The sequence below is a fragment of the Gobius niger genome (genome assembly GCF_951799975.1).
Source record: "Gobius niger genome assembly, chromosome: 19".
Classification (NCBI taxonomy): domain Eukaryota; kingdom Metazoa; phylum Chordata; class Actinopteri; order Gobiiformes; family Gobiidae; genus Gobius; species Gobius niger.
Window position 1 is genome coordinate 16,514,344 of NC_136870.1, and position 23,738 is coordinate 16,538,081.

The 23,738-nt window shown below is 42.1% G+C and overlaps 1 protein-coding gene across 1 annotated transcript in view; it reads left to right on the forward strand.

Moving 5' to 3' along the window:
• The window catches only part of myo1d (myosin 1D), a 96,016-nt gene that overhangs the window by 24,840 nt on the left and 47,438 nt on the right, over window positions 1-23,738 (forward strand). The window contains exons 12-16 of the mRNA XM_079577681.1: window positions 9,583-9,653; window positions 13,775-13,849; window positions 14,796-14,928; window positions 15,248-15,414; window positions 18,339-18,546. Coding sequence (XP_079433807.1) covers window positions 9,583-9,653; window positions 13,775-13,849; window positions 14,796-14,928; window positions 15,248-15,414; window positions 18,339-18,546 — 654 coding nt within the window. The remainder of the gene's footprint in view (window positions 1-9,582; window positions 9,654-13,774; window positions 13,850-14,795; window positions 14,929-15,247; window positions 15,415-18,338; window positions 18,547-23,738) is intronic.

A 23,738-nucleotide genomic window follows, 5' to 3' on the forward strand; every position in this document is an offset into this window, starting at 1 on the left:
CATATGCCACTTTGACAATGCAAATCAAGGCACTTTTCACCAAAACTTCCTGAGCAAGTTTTTGACATTCAAGCTGATGTTGAAATGAATGGGATAAGTTACTTTTCTATGTGCTTTACCTACTCGGTTTTTAATTCAAATCGATTTTTTGCCCAGGTCTTCACAAGGGTCATATGGCAACAAAGTGATTTTTGTAATTTTGTAGTTTTTCCTCATGTGGATCAATGTCAATGTTCGCTTCAGTTTTATGCTTTCATCTGAAAAAAAAAAAAGCCTAAATATGGCTTCCGCTGATGTGACTTATGATCATAGATAATGTAGATCTTTGAAATCAATCAGCTTAAACAAAAAAAATCTTCAAAAAGAAAGTTTTACACTCCAGGACCATTTAGTTTTGACATTTTGCTTCCAACCATTCCCTTCCCTATATGCTTAGAGTCTGACATATAGCTGACGTGTGCTGGAGCTACTGTAAACATCATTAAGTCTGCTGTCAGAGGTGTTTGCTGTCCAGAAGGAGCAGAGAGACCAACAGGAAGCCTCTGACTCAGTATTTCTTCCAGTATTTGTAACATGACCTGTGATTCAAGGCCTTACCGATGTTGTAGCGCTGCTGAGTGATGCTGCTTTCTTCATAGTCTCGCATTGACGCAAATCCAGCTCCAGCCTGTCTATTTATTTAAAACAGAAAACATTGTCATTGTTCAAGTTCAGAGAATATTCATGCTTCTTTTATTCTCATTTCATTATGTTGAAGTGAAAGTTTTTCATTCTTAAAGTTTATGCACAGGCGGTGTCTTTCTGTATTATGGGTAGTTGAGTTTACTTCAAACCAACATTTCTGTGAATGTTCAAAAACAGCACAGCTTTAAATGAGGGCAGCGGTATATAGGTGCATTCTCTTGTTTCAGATTCATGCCTCGATTTGTTCCTGGTTTTGTCCCTGACAGGTTGCAGGCCTGATTAACCTGGTTAGTTCTAATTTGGTCCTCTTGTTGTTTTGGTTTTGGTCTAAGTCCTTGTTCTGTCCAGGAGTAAACATGTTTTCACTCTTGTGCTTTGGCCTGGTTACGTCCTGGTGCTTGGTGTCGAAAGTTTGAGAGTGATTCTCATAGAGTCTGCGATGAAGAGATTCTGTTTATTGGCCTCCAGACTTCTCAGCCTTGTAATGAATTAATAAGGATCCTTTGATGCCTCGATGCCAAATGCTTATTTACGGAAACACCCCACCTAAAGAGGCGCAGTTCATTCATGCCTGAAAGTTGATGCAGTAAAATGTTATTTATTGCTATTTCTTCATCACATTAACATTTACTTAAAAGGAGACATATCATACAAAATACACTTTTTGAAATGTAGCTGTAACAACGCTATTATGATGCTGTATCCCTGTCAATCTATCTATCTGGAGTAGTAGTGTTTTGCCTCACGGTGCCATATATTTTAATGTGTGCCGTTGGGTAAAAATTGCATACGTTTTTAAGAATGTTAAATTCTGTCTAGTGCCAGCAGGAGGCGCTCCAACTAAAACCCTGAGGCTCAAACCAAGATAGCCCTGGGGGATAAGTCTCCTTTCTTCATACTAAATAATTTTTAAATATCACTGCTGAAGTGCCCAAAATATGGTTTGTAAGCCACAATTATGCACGATTGTATCTAGTTAAAGCTGCACTATGCAACTTTTTATGTGAAATGAAAAGTTGCTATCTGTGCGTATTTTACCTTGTAGTGACCAAGCTGCTGTATGAGTGGTCAGCATGGCGCTTTTACTTTTGATCACAGTGGTCTTTAGGACGCTCCGGGATCAATTGTTTGGAAGGTTTTCTCTGCAGGCCAAAAAACCTGTTTCTCACCAAAAAACCTACAAAGCAGTTTATCCTGGAGCGTTGTAGAGGCCACCGTGATGGAAAGTAAAGGCGCCATGCTGACCACTCATACAGTAGCTTGATCTCTACAAGGTAAAATACACACAAATAGCCACTTTTTATGTGAAATAAATAGCGCAGCTTTAAGTTAGTTCTAGGTAAGGATTAATGCATCACGTACCTGATACATTTGTTGCAAATAAGCCTTTTAAAGCAAGTATTGTAAGTGTGTTTGATTTAGAAATGGAAAGCATTTCACATATGGTTGCTTATAAAAGTAAATAAATACATTTCAGCTTTTCGCCAACACATTTTAATTAACTGATGAAAAATGAGGGGACGTAAGGCCTCATTTTGCTGAGGTATTTCATATTCTACTTAACTATACCCTGATGCATTGGTTTCTGCAGCCGCTCATATCAGCTTCTCATCCGAGTGTTTCTCCAACTGAACCGAACCACGTGATTCTGTGATTGTTGTTTTTCCGCCTCACGTTTTTCATCCTGCATTTCACACCTGACCGTGCTCTGTCTGTGCACAGGTGGAGTGGAGCTAATTGGCTGTAATCAATGCGTTAGTGAACTCTGCTCCTGCCACATGTGTTGATGCATGCAGGGAAGCACGCGTGCCGCGTCCATGTGATCGTGACGCAAATCGCACTGACAAGAGGATCGACAAGGTCAATATAAGAGAGAGGTCAGAGACACGAGGTGGAGAGGTGTCTGCAGCGTGTGCTTCTGTGGAAAAGAAAAGGTTGAAGTAGTACAGGAAGGATGGATGTATGGAGAAAACACAAGCACATGAAACTAGAGGCACTGGGAAGGCAAACAAATACTCCTTCGCCTACTGTGCGTCAGTGTTACAGAAATGGTGCAAGGACATGCCCTTTATCCATGGCCATTCTAGGTCAGGGGCAAATCTGTGCTACAAAGCCTTGTGACAGAAGAAAAAGTGTTGCTGTGAGTTATATTTCTGAATTTGTGTTGATGCAGCTATAGGCAGTATAGTTTTCTGCATAATATTCTGTATAAGGGAATGCAGCTGAACTTCTTGCAATGAATTTTTAATGGGATTATTTTTTTCTATTTTTGCTGTGCACATGGACTGTTTATGTGAGTGAGCAAGCAAGAATGCACATTTCTGACATTTCTGCTGCAATTGGACAAAGTTTTTCTATTCCATTTCATCTTAAAGACTTTTATGTGAAAGCTGCTGATACAACTTCTTATATTTTTAACTTAAATCCATGAGGCAAGTTCAAAGTGAAAGTAGTGTTTATCTGCAAGTCAACTAAGCCAATTAATTATAAGTGACATGTCATGCTACTTTTTTTAAATATATATTTTTTATGTTAAGTTACTTATTCCACACACCGCTTCTTCATGTGCCTGGATTTATTTTCTCGTTTTAAACCTTTAATTGTCTCTGCAATGTCAGAAGAGCTCCGTGAATCAGTTTTGCATTCCAAGTTTTGTGATCGGGTAAATCACAGCAGTGTTGTTTTTTCACAAATTGCTACTTTTACCATTTAGTATATGGGACTGCATTGGAAAACAGGTGTTACCGGAGCTTTATAATGATAACAACGGCTTGAAAGGTTTATTCGACAAACAATTAATTGGATACATAATCAAACTTGCTCAAATGAGATGAGTGGGATGAAGTAGCACTTAACTTTACAAGCTTCAGTTGATGTTTGTTTATTCATTCAGTCCATTGGTAGGAAGCTACTATTCTAGCCACATCTGCCCTGGTGTAGACAGATCTGCGCCACCCCCTACAACAGTGGCTTTCGAACCGCTGTCCTTTGGGATCCTCCAAAGCTCTTACCAACTGAGCCACTTTTGCTGTGATTGTTATGCTGCTGACTAAATGGTCTTCATAGGAAACCTCTCCCTCATCTCTCGTTGGTGCAGCTGCCAAATATCTAATTCTGTGACAGCTGCCGCCGGGCGCAAAAACCCAAATCCATGTTGTCGTCTGGCGCGCTGATCCACTGCCCTGGTCCCGCTGTGACTTCGGGACAGTTTTGGGGGAGGGTTTGAAGCTGCCTGTTGGGACTGTTGGCTCCAATCCTCATAGATCACCACTTAGTCCGAGAGCGAGGGGCACAGGTGGTGAGAGGGATTGTGGAGAGTGTGCGGCAGAAGGGCAGACTGCGAATGGACGAATAATGCAATTCAGTGAAATCGATGCCTGTCCGGATGTGAGACGGGAAACTTTTGAAACTTTTCCTCTTCTGCAAGCTCTGTAATCGGCATCACGGGGATGACGAGGGTGAAAATGATGTGTGAAAAAAAGCTTGCCGTGACTTCCCGGCAATAATAGCACAGTAGCAGCACAGAGTGTACCTGTGTGAGGTTCAAACAACACCATCCTGTTATTGTCAGTCACGCCCTCACTGCGCCGGCTGCCACTTTACAAAATCCTTTTCACTTTCGAGTTAAGCTTTAGTGCCTCCTTTTTCTCACGACAGAACAAAACAGTCCTGCATTTGGAAGACCTGGCTCTGCAATTAATGGCAATCAAATAGAAATCAGAATAGGATTTGTAGGCATTGTCAGCGAAAGGTAGCATTCACAAACTAGGAGTTTACTTTGGTGAATTTGTGCAACATGGAACATAATTTAGTGCTAAGATAAAGAGGGAGGGAAGGTCCTAATGTGGCGGGATGGACTGCAGCCTCCTGCATGAAGGGAGAGGGTCAAACGGTCTGTGTCCAGGGTGAGAAGGCTCAGCTGTCAAATTGCAATTTGAATGGTTGTATTTGGCACTTCCTATTGCATTTACTTTTCTGTCCAATATCCACCTCAAACAAGCAAGTGTCCTGTAAACATGTTCTGAAATGTATGCTTGTATTAGTTTAGCAGTTTATATTGAACTCTTATTTCAAATGTTGATGCCTGTTTAAAATGTGCACAGGGAACTTAATGCTTATCTAATCTGATCTAATCGCAGTTGCAGTACTTCAAACAAATGACACTTAGGTTATTCTCCTCAATCGTGCAGTCCTATCCACCTTATTCCTACGCCCCATGAGCCTTTGCATGAAGGATGGGGGGAATTTCCAGCATGACCAGGGCTGCTGTTTGTTTGCATGGAGACCGTTTTATGGGCTTGAGGTGTAGACTATGTGATAATATGAGCTGTCACTGCTGAGACAAAACTACGAGCCGTGATTAGCTGCTCACAATAAACCTTTGACCAAAAGTTGCTCTGTCGAGAGTTTTCTGACCCGTGGGTGTGATGGCCAAGTTGTCTCCACTTAACCTCTATGGATGTTTCTAACTCTGCGATCTTTCACAAAGACTTTACTCAGATGTGGCACTTTAGGCTTAGAGAATGGCTCAGCATAAAAACAGTCTTTTTGTTTCGTGCTTCGCGAGGACATGTTTTCAAATGTTACAGAAGGCTGATCGTTTAGAAAATCATCTTAAAATGTGGAAAACAAAACGCTATGTAAAACGAAAACTCGCCCTGGAGACCATTGTAAACCAATGGCTCGGAGCGACTTCCGGCATCTCACCGGAAATTCTCCCCATCCTCGTTCCTACATGCGCCACCCCAGGAATAAGGTGCATAACTTTGTGAAGAAGGTATTTCCAGCTGCTAAGACTTGCCCTGTTGGTTGTGATAACACGCACTGCCTTGAGAGTAGATTGTCGATTTGCATAACTGCAGTTTGCACTTATTTTTTTTCCATAATGAACTTTTCTTCATTTTTGCATTAGTTTTCCTGATTGTCTCCCTAGGGTTAAGGTTAGTTTCAACTATCTATGTGAGCAGCTGTAAGATAAATCCGTATGCATTCATCCCTGGACTTGCTTTGATCATTTCAGCACCTAAAAGCATCTATTTCCCACTTTAATTCTTAATTTCTACATGCTCCACTCCCCATTGTTACCAGAATATTACATAAAATGCCAACCCGTACTTCGCTTGACTCTAGACGTGAGATATTGTCAGAATACTTACCTCTTTCTTCCTATATTTACTGTTGTGTACAGCCTTAGTTTTTATGTTTTGTGTCCTTCATCTAAAGCAAGTGGCCAATTCATTGTCACAATACGCAGCTCTTGTTTGAGCAATTTAATAAACCATTGGATTGAAGCCTGTATTTGGAGCGAGGCCGACATCCGACTTGGACAGCCGCGATGTTGGTCTGGATGTTGCCAAACGACATAAAGTCATCTCTAAACAAGCCCCATGTATTGGCACAGGAACCTTACTGTGTTTTCCCATTTCATTATCCCGCAATGTCCAGCTTTCCTTATAACGTTGACAAACCTGTGTTTATATATATATATATATGCCATTCCATGCTTATTTTAAGTTTGAAATAAGCAGGGGGTTTGCCTAATCCCCTAATCTGCGTCATCTTGGCCACTCTCTGCACGTGTGTCCCGGACTGTGACTGATTTTTGATGGATGAGAGCACCGCCGCTTCCCGTAGCTGCAGTCTGTCTGTCTGTCTGCTCCTTATTTGTTTACCCGTGAGTCGTGATGTGTTTACTGGTTAAATATTTGAGTGGGGTTTTGGGTCTAGCTATTGCTTTTTCTCTTGTAGACGAAATGGTAAAAGAACTGAATTTCCTAGAGCTTAAATTAGCCTTTTTTATTAGAGCAATGCGTCTTTTTAATAGCTTTCCTTTCCACATTTGTTCCAAGAGCAGATAACCACGAGCAGTAAACCTCAGGATATAGAATGTTTGGAAAGCGCTTCAATGCTTTTTGGGGTTTAAAATGTTTTTTTCCCCTTGTAAACTTAAATTTATGACACGATTATTTGCTTTTTATTGTGATTGGGCCCAACGTAAAGGCCACTAATTGACGTGTAATCTTTTTAAGCTGTAATTCTCAAGTAATTCACAGCAAAGGAACCAAACTAAACGAGAACTGAACTAAAAGGTTCAAAGTAAACGGGGATTATATTTGATCGAAACCAGGTCAGAACCATGGTTAATAAGAATAAGCCAGGATTTAGCTAGAACTTGGGCCGAACCATGTCTGTCCAGAGGAGCACAGCGGAAACAGAAATGAATACGACTTGAACTTTGCATTGTTTTTACTGTCTACTCGTCTGTGTTGTTGAATGGATTGCGTTTGAATGGGGTGACTCACTACATCTTCACAGAGGTTCAAATGAATGAGAAAGACGGGGGTCTCAAAAATAGCACCAAGGATTTTCCCTTTCTTGTGTCTGTATCTCAGCATTTCTTCCAGATGTCTCTTTGGGTTCAGACCATTTTTAGGCTTCCCTTCGCCTGTCTGACTGCATTAGATTTCGAAGCGCGTCCCAGGAGTAAACAGGGATCCTTCCTCTCCTTGTTATCTGCGGCTTTAATCTCAGACAGAGCATCGCGGCCTGCTGTTCTCATATGCTAATGACTCTCCATCAGCGTGTGCCGCGCTGATGCCAGGATATAATGCGCATTGTAGAGTAGATGAGGTGCCTGGAGAGCTAGAACCACCAATAATGATATAGAAATGGGTGAAGTTGTGCATAGACTTATTTTATTATTGTGCCAAAATCAAGGCCTTGGATGTCATTAAATTGGATTCAAACTGGCATTAAAGGATCTGTATCATGCTATTTTAGCCATTCCAAAGTAAAGAATTGGCATTTATATGATGTATTGTACCTCTACCACTATGGAGTACTCATTTTTGTGAGAAATATACGAATTTTCTAGAGCTATATTTCAAACCCGGATGACAAGACGCTTGGATTCAGTTAACTCCAGCCCTCTCCCCAAGTTGATGCAGTAGATGCAACTTTTGCACTAGTAGAAAAATATAATATCACAGCAAAAAGTGAAGTTACTTCACAATGCAGTTATAAGGAGTTGACATTTGCAACACAGCTTCATAAATGGCTAACACACACACGAACGCGCGTTTTCACTCACCGGCCGCTCTGGCCTCTCCATCATCGCTGGTTATAAGAGTTTAATCCACTTTGGTTCTGGCCAAGGTTCACCAAGCATCCCTCAAGAAACAGTCACAGACAAACACTATTTTGGCTTATAGTCGCTGAATTTATGTTTAAAGGGGCTAGATGCAAGTTGGCCATTATATACTCACTACTGCCACCTCAGGTCATACGTGTAACTGCAGCTTCTATATTAAGCTTGTGCATGACGGCAATTCAGACCCGAATTAACAACTTTTTGAGTGACAGTGCAGGATTTTAGAGGCAGTTGTGATGAACAGGTCTGGGCTCATTCTACACATTAGGACATGGCTGGAACATGTAAGTGGAGGAAATTACATGATTTTAACAATTTTATAGAATAGTCCCTGTTAATGTGTAATTTCAATGAAAATAAGAAGAGTTCATTTGCAAAAACAGATAAGTGCCATTGAAAAAACTCAACGTATGCTTCAACATTTCTCTTTACATAGCAGTGTTTTTCATTCCCAGATTTGTTTCAGTGCCATAAAAATATTAAGTCACTTGTTCTTAACTAAATTCACACAACTTTAGCTTCATAAGTGGCATCTGTTGTGTGCAATAACAAATATCCAAAACGATTTTGAAAAAAATTCAGAACGGAGATATCTGCTTTTGCAAATGAACTCTTATACATTGAAAATACCAAAATTATGGTCTAAATTGAGTCGACATTTTGGCTGAAATTTACCTACATTTTATTATTCTGGAAAGTTAGCAGTTGCTGTTTTTTTGTGTGTGTTTGCAACCTTTAAGAAATTAAATATAATATAGTTTTCTGTGTTGGGCTTTATCCAAACCCAAATTCTCAGAAAAAACGCCAAAATAGCAACAAAAACGGACTTAAAAGCAACAAAAATGTGACGGCAACAATGAGAGGAACAAGATCTGTTTAGATCAGTTTTGTACCCTTCAAATGAGCTCCAGTCAAGATTTGGGTAAAGCCGAACTGGAGAAAATGCACATGCTCCTGCCTGTAAAAACACTGAATGGAAGACCTTAGTGATTCATTCATACTTTATATTGCAGCTTATTGTGATAGTTTGTTTCCCGGTTTTGCCGCTCTGGCCAGTGTGCTCTGCAGTTGTGTCCATGGGCAACGCATTCGCCCACCTTCCCAGTGATGAACGCAGTGTGTGGGCACAGCTCAGTCAGTTAATTTCCCCTTTTGAAGTACAAACTATTCTATGTATGAAAACACATTATTACACGAAAGTCGCTAAACTGTTGCAGATCCTTTTACTTCTTGTTTCTGTGATTCCGTATTTGTAGCTTGTTGTAATCTTTTATGTTTTTCAGTTTGTCGTTCTCTGAAAACCTCACAATCCAACGTGGCCAGAATATGACAAGAGCCAAAGGGCCTCATTAGGAACTGTGCCACGCTTCTGAATCTTATCTCGCGCGTTTTCCCTGTGATCACATACGCTGCATGTACAGTGGGGCTCATTATCCCAACTCTCCGACCATGTTTGACTTTTTTATTTTGTGTGCCAATATTTTTTGTAAAGATATTCATATTCACACTGACTTGCAACTGCCTTTTTCTATTAAGTTTCTGGGCTCACTGTTTTTCTGCTATTTCAAAAGCCTAGTATTTAAATGTCTATTTCCCACAGCGCAAGTGTAATCATTTTTACGGATTTATCAACAAGATTAAGCAGCCGACTGGGGCTTATTATAACACTTTTGTAGTCTACATACTCAGTTGTGTATTTTGCTGTATGAAGTTGATCTTCGCTGATGCATTGTGCTCTTCTCCTACAGCTTGCACCGACCGACAAGACTTTGGAGTTTGACAGAGACTTCCGCATCCGGCACTACGCTGGTGATGTCGCGTAAGTAACCATGAAAAATTCAATAAACATCAAACTAGTTTTGGGCTGTACATTATATATCGCTAAATTATCATCTGTGCACCATGAAGCCTCGCAATGTATCGCAAATCAGTGAGGTCTTACATGTAAAACACATGGTTGAACTTGTTTTAAGTCAGTTTTAAGTCAAGTCTGTTTCCTAAATTATGAACATTTTAGCCTCGTTTTGATCCTGTTTTTTTTTGTTTTAATAATAATAATAATAATAATAATAATATGCCTGTCGCGGCGGCAATCCCCGAACCCGGTGGTGGCGCCCGGAAGTAAGGGATGCCGTCAAGCTGAAGAAGGAGTCCTACCTGGCCTTGTTGGCTTGTGGGACTCCTGAGGCAGCTGAGAGGTACCGGCAGGCCAAGCGTGCTGCGGCTCGTGCGGTTGCGGAGGCAAAAACTCGGGTCTGGGAGGAGTTCGGGGAGGCCATGGAGGAAGACTATCGGTCGGCCTCGAAGAGATTCTGGCAAACCATCCGGCGCCTCAGGAGGGGGAAGCAGTGCTTCACCAACACTGTGTACAGTGCGGGTGGGGGGCTGCTGACCTCGACTGGGGATGTCGTCGGGCGGTGGAAGGAGTACTTCGAGGACCTCCTCAATCCCGTCGTCACGTCTTCCAATGAGGAAGCAGAGGCTGAGGACTCGGGGGTGGGCTCGCCCATCACCGGGGCTGAAGTCACCAAGGTGGTGAGAAAGCTCCTTGGTGGCAAGGCTCCGGGGGTGGATGAGATTCGCCCTGAGTACCTTAAGTCTCTGGATGTTGTAGGACTGTCTTGGCTGACACGTCTCTGCAACATCGCGTGGCGGTCGGGGACAGTGCCTCTGGATTGGCAGACCGGGGTGGTGGTCCCTCTCTTTAAAAAGGGGGATCGGAGGGTGTGTTCCAATTACAGAGGAATCACCCTCCTTAGCCTCCCCGGTAAGGTCTATTCCGGGGTGCTGGAGAGGAGGATCCGGCCGATAGTTGAACCTCGGATCCAGGAGGAACAATGCGGTTTTCGTCCTGGTCGTGGCACACTGGACCAACTCTATACCCTTCATCGGGTACTCGAGGGTTCGTGGGAGTTCGCCCAACCAGTCCACATGTGTTTTGTGGATCTGGAGAAAGCGTTCGACCGCGTCCCTCGTGGTGCCCTGTGGGGGGTGCTCCGGGAGTATGGGGTCCGGGGCCCTCTGCTAAGGGCTGTCCGTTCCCTGTATGACCGCAGCAGGAGCTTGGTTCGCATTGCCGGCAGTAAGTCAGACCTGTTCCCGGTGCGTGTTGGTCTCCGCCAGGGCTGCCCTTTGTCACCGGTTCTGTTCATTACTTTTATGGACAGAATTTCTAGGCGCAGCCAGGGGCCGGAGGGTGTCCGGTTTGGGAGCCTCAGAGTCTCATCTCTGCTGTTTGCGGACGATGTTGTTCTGATGGCTTCAACGAACCAGGACCTTCAGCACGCACTGGGGCGGTTTGCAGCCGAGTGTGTAGCGGCCGGGATGAGGATCAGCACCTCCAAATCCGAGGCCATGGTTCTCCACCGGAAAAAGGTGGCTTCCCCTCTGCAGGTCGGTGGGGAGTCCTTGCCTCAAGTGGAGGAGTTCAAGTATCTCGGGGTCTTGTTCACGAGTGAGGGACGGATGGAGCGTGAGATCGATAGACGGATCGGTGCGGCGTCAGCAGTGATGCGGTCGCTGTATCGGTCTGTCGTGGTGAAGAGGGAGCTGAGTCGGGGGGCAAAGCTCTCGATTTACCGATCGATCTACGTTCCCACCCTCACCTATGGTCATGAGATTTGGGTAATGACCGAAAGGACAAGATCGCGAATACAAGCGGCCGAAATGAGTTTCCTTCGCAGGGTGGCTGGGCGCACCCTCCGAGATCGGGTGAGGAGCTCAGTTACCCGGGAGGAGCTCAGAGTAGAGTCGCTGCTCCTTCACGTCGAAAGGAGCCAGCTGAGGTGGCTCGGGCATCTGTTTCGGATGCCTCCTGGTCGCCTCCCGCGGGAGGTGTTCCAGGCATGTCCTAGTGGGACAAGGCCTCGTGGAAGGCCCAGGACACGGTGGTGGGACTATGTCTCCGAGCTGGCCTGGTGTCGCCTCGGGGTCCCCCCAGAACAGCTGGAGGAGGTGTGTGTGGATCGGGAAGTTTGGGCATCTCTGCTGAGACTGCTGCCCCCGCGACCCGGCCCCGGATAAAGCGGAAGAAAATGGATGGATGGATGGATAATAATAATAATAATAATGCCTTACGCTTGTATTGCGCTTTACAAGCCTGTATTACCAAGTTTCTCAAAGCCCTACACTGTAGTTATTAATCATTCACTCTATACTCGGTGATGGTAAGCTACTGTTGTAGCCAAAGCTACTCTGGGGCAGACTGACGGAAGAAAGGGAACCAGTCTGTGTCATCGGCCCATCCCACCAACCACTCACTCACTACAGTCACCTCAGCTTCCTGGTGTTACCAAACAGTCTCCCATCCAAGTACCAACAAGGCCCTTCCCTGCTTAGTGTCTGAGATCTGATGGGATTGGGCAGAGCAAAAGGCAACCAATTTGATGACATTTCCATTAAAGAAACAGGCCACTGAGATATGTTCTTACCTGAGCTTAGATGAGTTGATGCGTACCTGTCTGGTCTTTACGTGTGCGCTCAGTCACGCAAAAACAGCACAGACGATGTTAATAGTTGTTAGCTCCTCTATGTAGCCAAACGGGGGAGAAGTTGGAAGCGACCAAGCTCTTCCACGTTTCCCCTCAAGAAGAGGAGGAGAGGCTTATGCTAACGATGTCTGTGCTGTTTTTGCGTGACTGAGCGCATGCGTAAAGACCAGACAGGTGCGCATCAACTCGTCTAAGTCTAAGGTGAGAACATATATGCAAAATGGCGGCCTATTCCTTTAAACGTGTATTTACAATGAACTAAATGTATGTCTTGAAATGGGATTTATAAAGTGTCGGCATAGAATTGTCGCAATTAATACATTTCTTTCACGGGAAATGGTAATTTAATATACACAAATTGTTTTCATTGCATTTTAGGTGAATATGATTTCAATAGCAATGTTTTTTGTCATATTAACTACGAAAATTCTTTCTTGTGACAATGTTGAAAGCACCCATATATTTATAACCACATATTTTAATTTCACTGGTTTCCAAATCTGTTCACTCCACTTGCCCCTTGCACCTTTTAGAGACTTGACATCTTTTAAATGAATAAATTACACAGGCTAAGCTTCCAAAAAGTGCTTTTAGGGACCCTTGTTGAGCCCATTTGTGCAGGCTAAGTGTTGCCACCCCGGGGACAGCGGAGGCAGAGGGGCAGGGGCTGAACCGGGGGTGTTGATTGATCCCTAAGCCACTTAAGCCAAGCAGCGGGTTAAAACCTCCCCTCACCTCACAGCAGGGGTTATAATCACTTGTAATTAACACGGCCTAGGTGGTTATGATTGAGCTTGGCTTATTGGCAAGATCAAGTAGAAATTGTTTTTGATCATAAATGAAAGTTATGGACTAGACAAGGTTCAACATAAAGTATTATATAAAGTAGTTACAGAACAGGATTGAAGTTACTCTCAAACCATCAGGGTGAACACAAATAACATAATAACAATGTCGTTCCATTGCGAGATAAAGACAACATACTCAATATTCCTCCACAAAAGGTCGACTTTGACTTTTATTACATTATTTATTAGGGCAAAAAAATATAACAAAAAATATAACAAAATATATATACTGTATGTATGTTTTTTTTTCCTCATCAGAACAAATGACAAGAAAATATACAGAGTAAATCACAGACCTCAGAGATTTGTGATGTATTGCAGCTTCTTGTTTCTCTTGATTCTCTTGCGAACGCAATAATTTGATTGAATATTGTGTCGCCTTATTTGACCTAAACTAAGAGATCCATATCTGGTCACCATTTATCATGAAGAGATGAAGCTTTTAGCGGGAAACCGTTCTGTGTCCCTCTAGTTTAAAGAGATCACACAAGAAAAAGCATAATATCTCTTAGGTGCTTGTTTTTGCATAAAAGGTCTTTGACAGGACACATTGTGCAAAGGCCAGAGTGAACATGAGTTAACCTGACCTGATGTTCTTGCAGGTACTCTGTGGTTGGTTTTATTGATAAGAACAAAGACACGCTGTTCCAGGACTTCAAGAGGCTGCTCTATAACAGGTACAGTCGCCTCCTCCTTCACCCCACGCTCTTTCTTTACATTTCACACATACTTTGATTACATTACCCCCGCAGCCGTGCAGGAGACCCGGGACGGTACAGATAATCTCCTCTCAGTGGGCTCTTAACCTCATGCACCACTTACCCTGTTTTTCACCGACTTTCACTGAGCTTAAAATGATGTCTGTACAGTGTGGGTGGTATAGTGTTGTGTAACGGCACACAATGTTATATACTATGAAATATTGTAATCATATTGCACAAAAGGCAATCAATATCAGCCTCTTGTGTATTATTACTATTAAATATATTTAGTAAAACTGTGATTGTACAGTTCCCTATGGGTGCATCTGGCTGTTCATCTAAATTGAGTGAGCATAATTTAAGTGAATCTCATTTAATTTAGTGCTTTCTACTTTCTGTCACTCAAAGCTCTTAACAACTGAGTTCGGGAAAATCCACAGTTACCATGGAGATCCGCCATGTTTGCAGCTGTTAGCATACATTTTCCATAGACTAATATTAGCTAAAAACCGTAAAAACAGGAACAACTCCATTAGCTGCTAAATTACTGACATCACATTCCCGAACTCTATAATAAAGCCATGGGGTTGGCATAAATTTTTAATATATTCTACTTGTTTATAGTATTGCAGTAATATTAAGTTTACATGGTTTCTTTTGGATGTTTTACATACATTGACTCCTCCCTGTTGTGGTGGCTGCCCTTAGGTAGACTGACAGAGATATAGCCACATTACATTCATACATTTGGTGGACAAGTATGACGTAAACGTGGTAAATGTGCTCGTAACTGCCATGGCAACAGCCCTCGTGCTTCATCACTTTGTCCAACAGCCAGATCGAAAAATATGTTTTTTTAAACCTATAAAAAATAGTAAATTCTATATTCATGTTTGACATCATATTTGGTGTAATTCCGCAGTTCCAACCCGGTGCTGAGGGGGATGTGGCCTGAGGGTAAACTGCGCATCACGGAGGTCACCAAACGGCCACTGACGGCGGCGACGCTCTTCAAAAACTCCATGATCTCACTGGTGGAGAACCTGGCCAGCAAGGTGAGAGGGCAGCGCTCTTCCAGCCGCTCCGACACAGAAATGTATTGCGTTTGGATTAGTCCTCATCTACTGATTAAATGCATTGCCATTTGTGGAAATCAAAGTGAAAGGGGCCAAGCCTCGTCACAAAGGGCACGTTACATATTGTATATTAAAAATGACATGCGGGATTATACAATTGACCTTAGGTAATAACGACTGATGACAGTAAAAGGATGACTGTCCTGGTAAAATGACATACATTAATGGACATTTTGTCTTTGTGCATCAATATTGTGTTTTATATAAAGTAATTATTAACTAAAGTTCCCCACTGTAGGAGCCCTATTACGTCCGCTGTGTCAAGCCGAACGAGGTGAAGTCTCCTCTGCTGTTCGAGCGTCAGCGCTGCCAGCACCAGGTGGAGTATCTGGGTCTGCTGGAGAACGTCCGGGTGCGGCGGGCCGGGTTTGCCTATCGCCAGACATACCCTCGCTTCCTACAGAGGTATACAACCAGAATCCTCAGGTCCTGTTGGTGTAACAATTTGGAGAAGGAACCGTACTTTTTGATATATGCATTTGATATTACTTTTTGTTTCTTTTCCTCACACAAGCTTTAGAGCAGTGTCAGGCAACGTCAGGCCCGGGGGCCAAATCCGGCCCTCCAGCACAGAATCTCTGGCCCTCAATATGATTTTGAGAAATATTATTATGCAAATAAGGGATCAAAAACCTGTTAAAGTACACTAAAAAGTGTCTTTTTCTAGTGTATTTTTTAAATGTCCTTGCAGAACATCCCACTTGGTCATATATAATGTAAAACAGTGATTCTCAACTGGTGGGTCGGGACTCAAAAGTGGGTCGCGAGCCTATAGGGAACATTTTTTCAATATTTTCCATCTGAAACTACACGGAAGCACACTGGAGTCCGTATTTTGATCACAATTTCAGTCTTAAAAGCAAATCTACAGCAATAACACAATATTTTATATGATTATAACCAGACCACTTTAGAACCACTGATATAAAACATTGGCATTTGCAGAAAATGGTTCTTAACTTTAGGCTACAATGTTGAGGTTCGGCCGTTGGTGTTTTGGCGATGATGAAAATCGGCCCTCCGTGACTCAAACTTGCCTACCCCTGCTTTAGAGTCAATGAGGAGAATGTGTGTAACAGAAAAACAAGCTCAGAAAGGGTCCATTTTACATGACATAGACCCCTTAATTGTCTGCAAATGTTTAGTGAAGTTTGGTTGATGTGTGCCCTGGTTAGAAAATCGAGTTACGAAAGTTAGCCCTGACATGTGTGTTTTCAAAATGTCCTGAACACAGTGATCCTTTGAAGCGGCACATTGGCTGACTCTGAAGGGTATTAGATGGTCTGTCCTCAAAGCAGAGTGCGAATATGTGTTGCATAAGCCTAATCAGCCTCCATTTAATCTAGTCCCGGAGCTAATCAAGCCGATCCATATTAGAGGTGCCACAAATGTTTCCGCAGCACTTTGGAATTGGATGTGGGGAATGCGCCATGTTTTGCGGACACTAGTCGAGGCAAAGGTTGGGCTTTTTTGTTGCATAAGCCACAATGAATTCTGAAAACGTAACCGTGAAAAGGAAGCAGAGACGGTATTGTAACGATGGCGGAGTCGAGCCACAAAAACAGACTCTTCATTTGGCCGTCTTCCCCAGATGTCCCAGCCACCCACTGACCTCAACAAGCAACATGCTGTCCAAAGCGGAGGATTAAGTAATGAGTTTTTTTGCATAACAACTCATCTCCCGCCAATCCCCCCCCCACTCATGTCTTTGGACTTGGAATTACATCACACTCTCTCTGTAGTGGGTCAGTGCTGCTGAAGTGGCGAGTAATTAGATTTTTTTTTTTTTTTCTCCAATCAAATCTGGGATAATGTCTTCTATCAAACGGCGTCGCTTCTGTCTGAGTGCTACCACGTAACATCAGTCATTCACAAAAAATGAAATCTGAGTGGTTTGTGAAGTCGCTCGCTGTCCATGTGTCGACTGCATTCACAAGATTTAAAGGAGACGCTGAATAGACTTATATGAGTGAATTCATCATTGAGTTAGGCGATACATTGCGCTGTTTTTCTCTACAGTATGTTCGATGCATTGGTCGGTGGAGGGACCACCTCAAATAGGAGTGAAAGTTGGACAGGTCATGTGATGCGGTGGGACATGGCGGGACAGACATGAGTGAAAAAATGGAGATGAATCTGCACAGCTTGAGCTCCCAGGCGTTAGTTTATTAGCACCACAGGATGATGTAACATTTCGGGCAGTGTTGGCCCTTCATCAGACATAAATAACCTGGCTACACACCTGAATATATATACACAGTGACTAGTATGTCACGTGTTGATCAAAGTATTTTGCATCAGTCAGCATTACATATGTTTGTACAGTAACAAACTATATGTAGCCACTCTGAGATGTGATGACAATAACCCACAGCATAAGTACAATACCATATTGAACGACAATATACCACACATAAACACTGGAGTAGAAGTGCCCACTTAGATCATGCTCAAACAAAAGAGAGGGGGGGGGCGGCACACACATTATGAGATCATAAAAGAGGTCTTAAATCGAAATCCTCATTGAGGCCTTTCAGATACAGTATTGTTGGTTTTGTGCAAAGTTTTTTTCATGCCTGAAATGCAACAAATGTATGCATTTATCATTTATTTAAAAAAATGAAACTAAAATAATGCTTACTTTTTGTAAGTGAATTTATGGCATAACAGATCCAGAAATTTAGATTAAACTGTAATGCTGTAATGCTTTTCCGTGACATTTAAGGCCTTCATTTTGGCATAAATCCTTTAATGGCTCATCAAACTCGTACACAGTGGAGGATAATTTGTCATTCTCTATGTAAATCTAATCTGATTGGAAAAGTGGGACATGATCTGAATAGGTGGGACAGGGGGACAAGGGTCGAAATGGATGTGCAGTACAACCAAAAGAGGGACAGGTGGGCGCCCTTTTGCCCAGTAACATTTGCTCCAGGACTGTCTTGTACGTTTATTACTGTTTTGGCAAATCAATATGTGTTGCTGTTTGCTGTCAAGAAACAAGGCAGACCTGTCCTTAATGATCGATAAATGCCAATCTGCATTAATTACTCTCAGACAAATACTTTCTGTGCATTGAAATGGTGAGACCATTTTGTGCTGTACTCGCTGAAGCTGCCCCACAAAGTGCTATTGTCATATTTTATACTGTGTAAAGAGCGTAATAGCTTTTTTTTGGCAGTGAGGTAAATAAACTAATGCTCATTGCTGTGCAGTGCTTGTACAGAGAACTGCTTTCTATATTGCGGGAGAAACCATCTTATATTTAAGTTGTTCAAAGCAGACAACTACCACAGTCGATGTTAATCACATTTTATATCTTCTCTTAGATACAAGATGATCTCCGAGTTCACGTGGCCAAACCACGATCTGGCGTCGGACAAAGCGGCGGTGAAAGGTCTGCTCAAGTCCTGTGGGTTTGAACACGACGTCGCCTACGGCAACACCAAGGTCTTCATCCGAACCCCGCGTACTCTGTTCAGTCTCGAGGAGCAGAGGGTAGAGATGGTCAAGAGGATCGTGCTGTTTCTCCAAAAGGTGAGACAAGCCCAGTTTTATTCCAAGTAAAATTATAAAAATTACAGTATTGGGTGATGCAATTTCAATATATCACTAGAATTTGCTCATTAAAATCTTGTATTTACACAATTGGATAAAAAAAATAACAAAAGTGATGAAGTAAAGTATCTTCTAATGCCTTCAGGTCAGTGGACAATGAGAGGAAACCAGAATACCCGTAGAGAAACCACAGATAGGCCTCAGTGCAAACCGCTCTGCTACTCTACACCTACTTGTGGAGCTGTTTTGAGTTTTGTCTTAACACCCGGAATAAACATTAATTGAATTGTCATCTTTATAAAGCTCTCTTAATACGCCTAAAGCACTGGCTCCATTGTGGACAGACTGCCGCCGACAGAGACAGATATCAAGTGATTAGACGCCCACCACACAAAGAAGATCTGATTTATCATCTCTGAATCATGTCCGCATTGAAATTCAGCAGCTTCATTCTGCATATCAATAACCTCCGAGCCTAAGGTCTAGTGGTCTAGTCGCACAAGCACAAGGGGTATTTTAGAGCTATTAAAGCCTGTATTATTACCATTTCTTTATGAAGGGCTCTTGTGTCTTTACTTAAGCGTCTGCGCCCACACATTGGATAAAATAGACACAGGTGTTTTTGCACATTTTTCTCAAGGTTTTTATTAGCCAGCTTGGCACGTTATGAAATCAAAATACAAGCATCTGTTTAAGCTTTTGCAAATTACAAGAAAACCATTATTACAAGTGGCACATAATTATGTTTGTCATACTTTATCTTTGAGTGTTATTGAGTCTCTTATTTTGTATTTATTCCGTAACTGTGTTGAAAAACTGAAGTGGGCTTTTTCTCACTCTTTCCCCCTCTGAGAATTACCTTTTTCACTGTATGTCAATAGTCATTCATCGCCACTCAAGGCCATGTTTCCCCTTATTGACGTCAACTCTTGTCGGGATTTTTTTTTTCCTTGACATGTCTCAGATCAGCGCCGAGGGAGGTGTCTTGGTGATAGATGTAGCGCTCCAATTAAGTACTGGCAATTCTCCTGGAGGCCCTTAAAGGATAGTTCTGATGGACGGACAGGACGCTTGGCAACATCAGTCTGTCTGAGGACCATACTTACTGACATTAGCACTTGATAGCTAATGTATATGGTCAGGCTTGATGTATTGACTTGAAGTGAATGAAAACGTCTTCAGATTTAATGGTGAGGTGTACTTCATAGTCCCTGTAAGGAAATGTGTTTCCATCACGTCAGGAAAAGTGGGTGACCAAAGAGCAGCGCCTGTGGGGAAATTTCGAGATCTTGAGGTTTGGTCAGGAGAACCAAGCTGGAGAATTTGGCGTGTTGTGAGTAAGGATGTCACGCTTCTTAATTTATGAGTCACTATGAATTCAAATGAGTTCAAACCCACAGGACTTAGCTAAAGTAAGGAAGAAAATCTTGAGAATTTCTTTCTGTCTAAAACTTCACAAAAGAGAAGCAAGGCATTTTACATACATTGTTCTGATTCTTTCAGGGTTGTTTTAATCGAAAACCTATTGATCATTTGTTTTTCATCTTTATGCTTTTGTCATTATATTAAACAAGTAAAATAATATGAATAGGCAGTAGAATATTATTATTATCTATACCTAAAGGAAACAAATTTATGTAGATGTTTTTGAAATATCCATTCCTTTCCATGCACTCACACCGTTTTACGTGACATAAACACGGCTGCACATGATTCTTTTGGGACTCTTCCTTTGGCAGTTATGAAAATAGATTAAATTTGCACATTTGACTACTGAACCTGCCGTTCATTTCATGTGTTTAGGAGCAGATTTAACACTACAGATGAGTGCACACAAATAACTCGTGAGACGAAAATTCTCCCGATTAACCTACAGTGAGTTTTTCTAACCATGCTAATTGTAAAATCGGTTAATCTTGACATCCCTATCCCTACCCAAAACACAAGAAAAATATGCAGGCTCCACTATAATCCACTCCAAACTATGACTTTTTGCACCCTGAGGCAGGAGTCAGGATTACTGTATTGACTGCTATTTTAATGAGAAATTTCCAAACTATATCTGTCACAAATGCTAAAAAGAGGCCCACCAGAGTCCTTGATCGTATGTTCTGCTGACTTGCTACGTTGCTATCGGCCAAAGGCTTAGTATTTGTACCATTGTGAGACCAGCCCAAAAGATCTGCTGTATCTTTCTTGATACTTTTGTTCGCGTTGAGAGATTCCTCCACACTAGCGTGTAGCTTTCATGTCTGTTTTTCAATGTGCGCTCTCCTACATGAAAGGGTTTCCAGCCAAATTAACTCCCGCCGTCTATTGATCGGATGACCTCTGTATCGACTAAAGTGACCCTTGGCTCTCCACCTCCCACGGACATCCCAGACAAGTGTTCTCTCTGCCCCTCTGGAGAGCCTTATCGTTGTATCTCCCTAGACGTCCCGCCTTTGATAATAAAAGGAAAATGCCTTTTCTCCACTAAAACAAGTCCCGCAGTGTGGCAGAGGTTCATGGTGATGTTTTGGTGTGTGCAAGTTGTTTTCATCTTAAAAAACAATTGATCTTTAATATACACAAACAATCCTGGTGTGTGTGTTCTTTTAACTAAACAAAAGTAGTTATTGATCCTATGAAAATGTTAACTCTAATAGAAATGAAAGCTGTTTTAACCTAATAGCCTGTAATACACAGAATAGTAGACATTAATGGGATGATTGGGGGGTATTTCATCTCCCCCTGGTGTCTTGAAGAAGAAGCTAACAGGCTAACAGGCAAAGCGCTTGTGGCCTCTAGGGGCAAGAGTTACTTAGTTCTGCTTTCAGTGCTTTGCCCAAAGATACAGAAACAAAACAACCTCCAGACACATAGAAAGTAGTTTTTCTATGCAAGTTAAAGGTGTAAAGGCCATGTCTGGATATATTATAATGTTTAAGAGATGTAAAGGCTCAAAAGTAGCTAATGAGATTTTCTGCTGTCTGTCCTGCAGTCGGCTCAGTGATGAGGTTATATTCGTGACACAGCACATGCGTGTAGTGTATGTGTTCACTGACTGACACTAAACTAATCGTCCCTGGTCTCGATCATGTTCTTCAAACAGCTGAGACAGAGGCAGAGGTCGAGGGACAAACAATCCCCTTTATCAGCATCTGGCACATGCGCTGTCCCGCCTCAGACCAGGTCCACAGTGCCAGGACAACACGCAAATCTGCCCCTTTACATGGGCCTTTCAGTGTAGGATTAGCCCGGCTTCTTTCTACTCTTCTGCAGACAGTACAGATACAGTACATGCCAGGTATTAGGTGTTTGCTGTCATTGTAACATACTGTACATGCAATGGTCCCATGTTTTTTGGAGATGAAGCCTTGTTTCTGTTCATGAAGATTTTATGCGTATCAAATGTACTTTATGTGGACTTGTCTTGCAGTTCAGGCTCAGGACAGATCAGTTAAGTTCTTGTTTTGTGAGATTGCAAATCAATAAGCAATCTATCAAAAACAGGAACTGCTTATGAACTACTGAAAAAACAATTATAGTTCCATCATGTGCAGCAAATCACTCAAAGACGATGCAGAGGAAATGCAGACATCTGTTTGAAACTGTGCCCAGGATGTATCAGGCTGTTGGCACAGGCTTTAGATAAGAAATGTCACAATAATAGATTTAGCACAATCAAGCATCCAACTGTGTTCAGCGCCCACCATTACCCATTCCATATTAAGATTCCGATTCTGTGCGTAATACTGCGACATTGCCTGCGTCAGCAACGTACATGACCTCAATGTACAGTCAATTAAACATGTTGAGATCACGTTATAAGATTACCTGCTTTTGCTCTCAGCATGGGCAGAGATTACCTTTAGTACATTTTCTGTCTAGTGGTGTTGATTCTTAAAATAATTGCTCAGGCGGTGCAAGGTAAATACTCTATCAGCAAATACTGTATATGGATTGCGAATTCTCGGATTAATTGTACATTAAAGAATTCCACCTTAGGGATAAATAAATCAATAAAGCTATTGCATATAGTAATTATAATTTGATAAGAATAAACCAATTAAGATTAAGTTTAAAATGTTACTTATTGTTCGCATTCACATAAAAATCACACTTGTAGTGCCTTGTCAGTGCCTTGTCAGTGGATCAGTTCTTGTTCTTCTTCCTGTTGACTTTTTACTATTTCTATTGCTCTGATTGTTAAAATGATGAATGGTCTCTATTTATATAGAACTTTTCCACCTACATTAGACACCCAAAACGCTCTACACAGTTAAAGCAGTACTAATTCAGTCATGCCCCTAGAGGCCATTTTTTTGCTCGTTAATTGTCCGTGAGAGTAAATACTACGCTGAAAGAAAAGACAAAAGGACAGAGGGATATTGTACATCATTTTTTTCACTCAAACTTGGTTATAAATACTGTTTAAGTGGCACTAGCCTGCAGCTAGCTTTGCCCGTTAGCCTGTTAGCTTCTTCTTTGTGATGCCATTAGTGTGTATTGGTGACACGGACCCGGAGGCAGCGAAGTTGCAATTGTGGTTTTCTGGCCAGAGACACCAGAGGGACTACAAAAAACTGCTTTAATGCAAGTGAGAATGCAACTAAAAGTTTACAAAAGGCATACACAGCTGCAAGTGTAACAATAATGAGACCTTTATCTCACACATTCACCTCTCAACCTACTTCTTATCTCCTCTCCTTTTAGTCAGCTTTTTCATAATCACCGGGTGCTGTTTTTTCTTTGTTTTGCTAAAGGTCAAGAGGCATAATTGGAAGCATTAAGAGTAACTTGCTGTTCTTTCGCTCAGAGATGCAGTAATTGGCTTTAATTTTTTGAGTTGTTCAGTTGACAATAATTAGGCTTCTGCGTCACTTCAATGTTTTCACAACTCTATGTAGGTTTAATGTTGTTTTTGGATCTGAGAACACTGAGTCTGTAAATTACCGTAACTTCTTAGTGGGGAAGTAAACACACAAGAGAGGAGAGACATCATAGCACCCGCATTCATGTAATGCCATAGTCCTCCTTTGTCTCTTAATGGCCATCTCATACACCGCAGCAGCTGTAATGCTTTGCTATCGAGAGCGTACTTTACTTTATACCATTTACCGCAAAAGCTCCCTTTCCAGACTTTCCAGAAAATATCAATCCATTTGTCGGCAGCTTCATAAGATGGC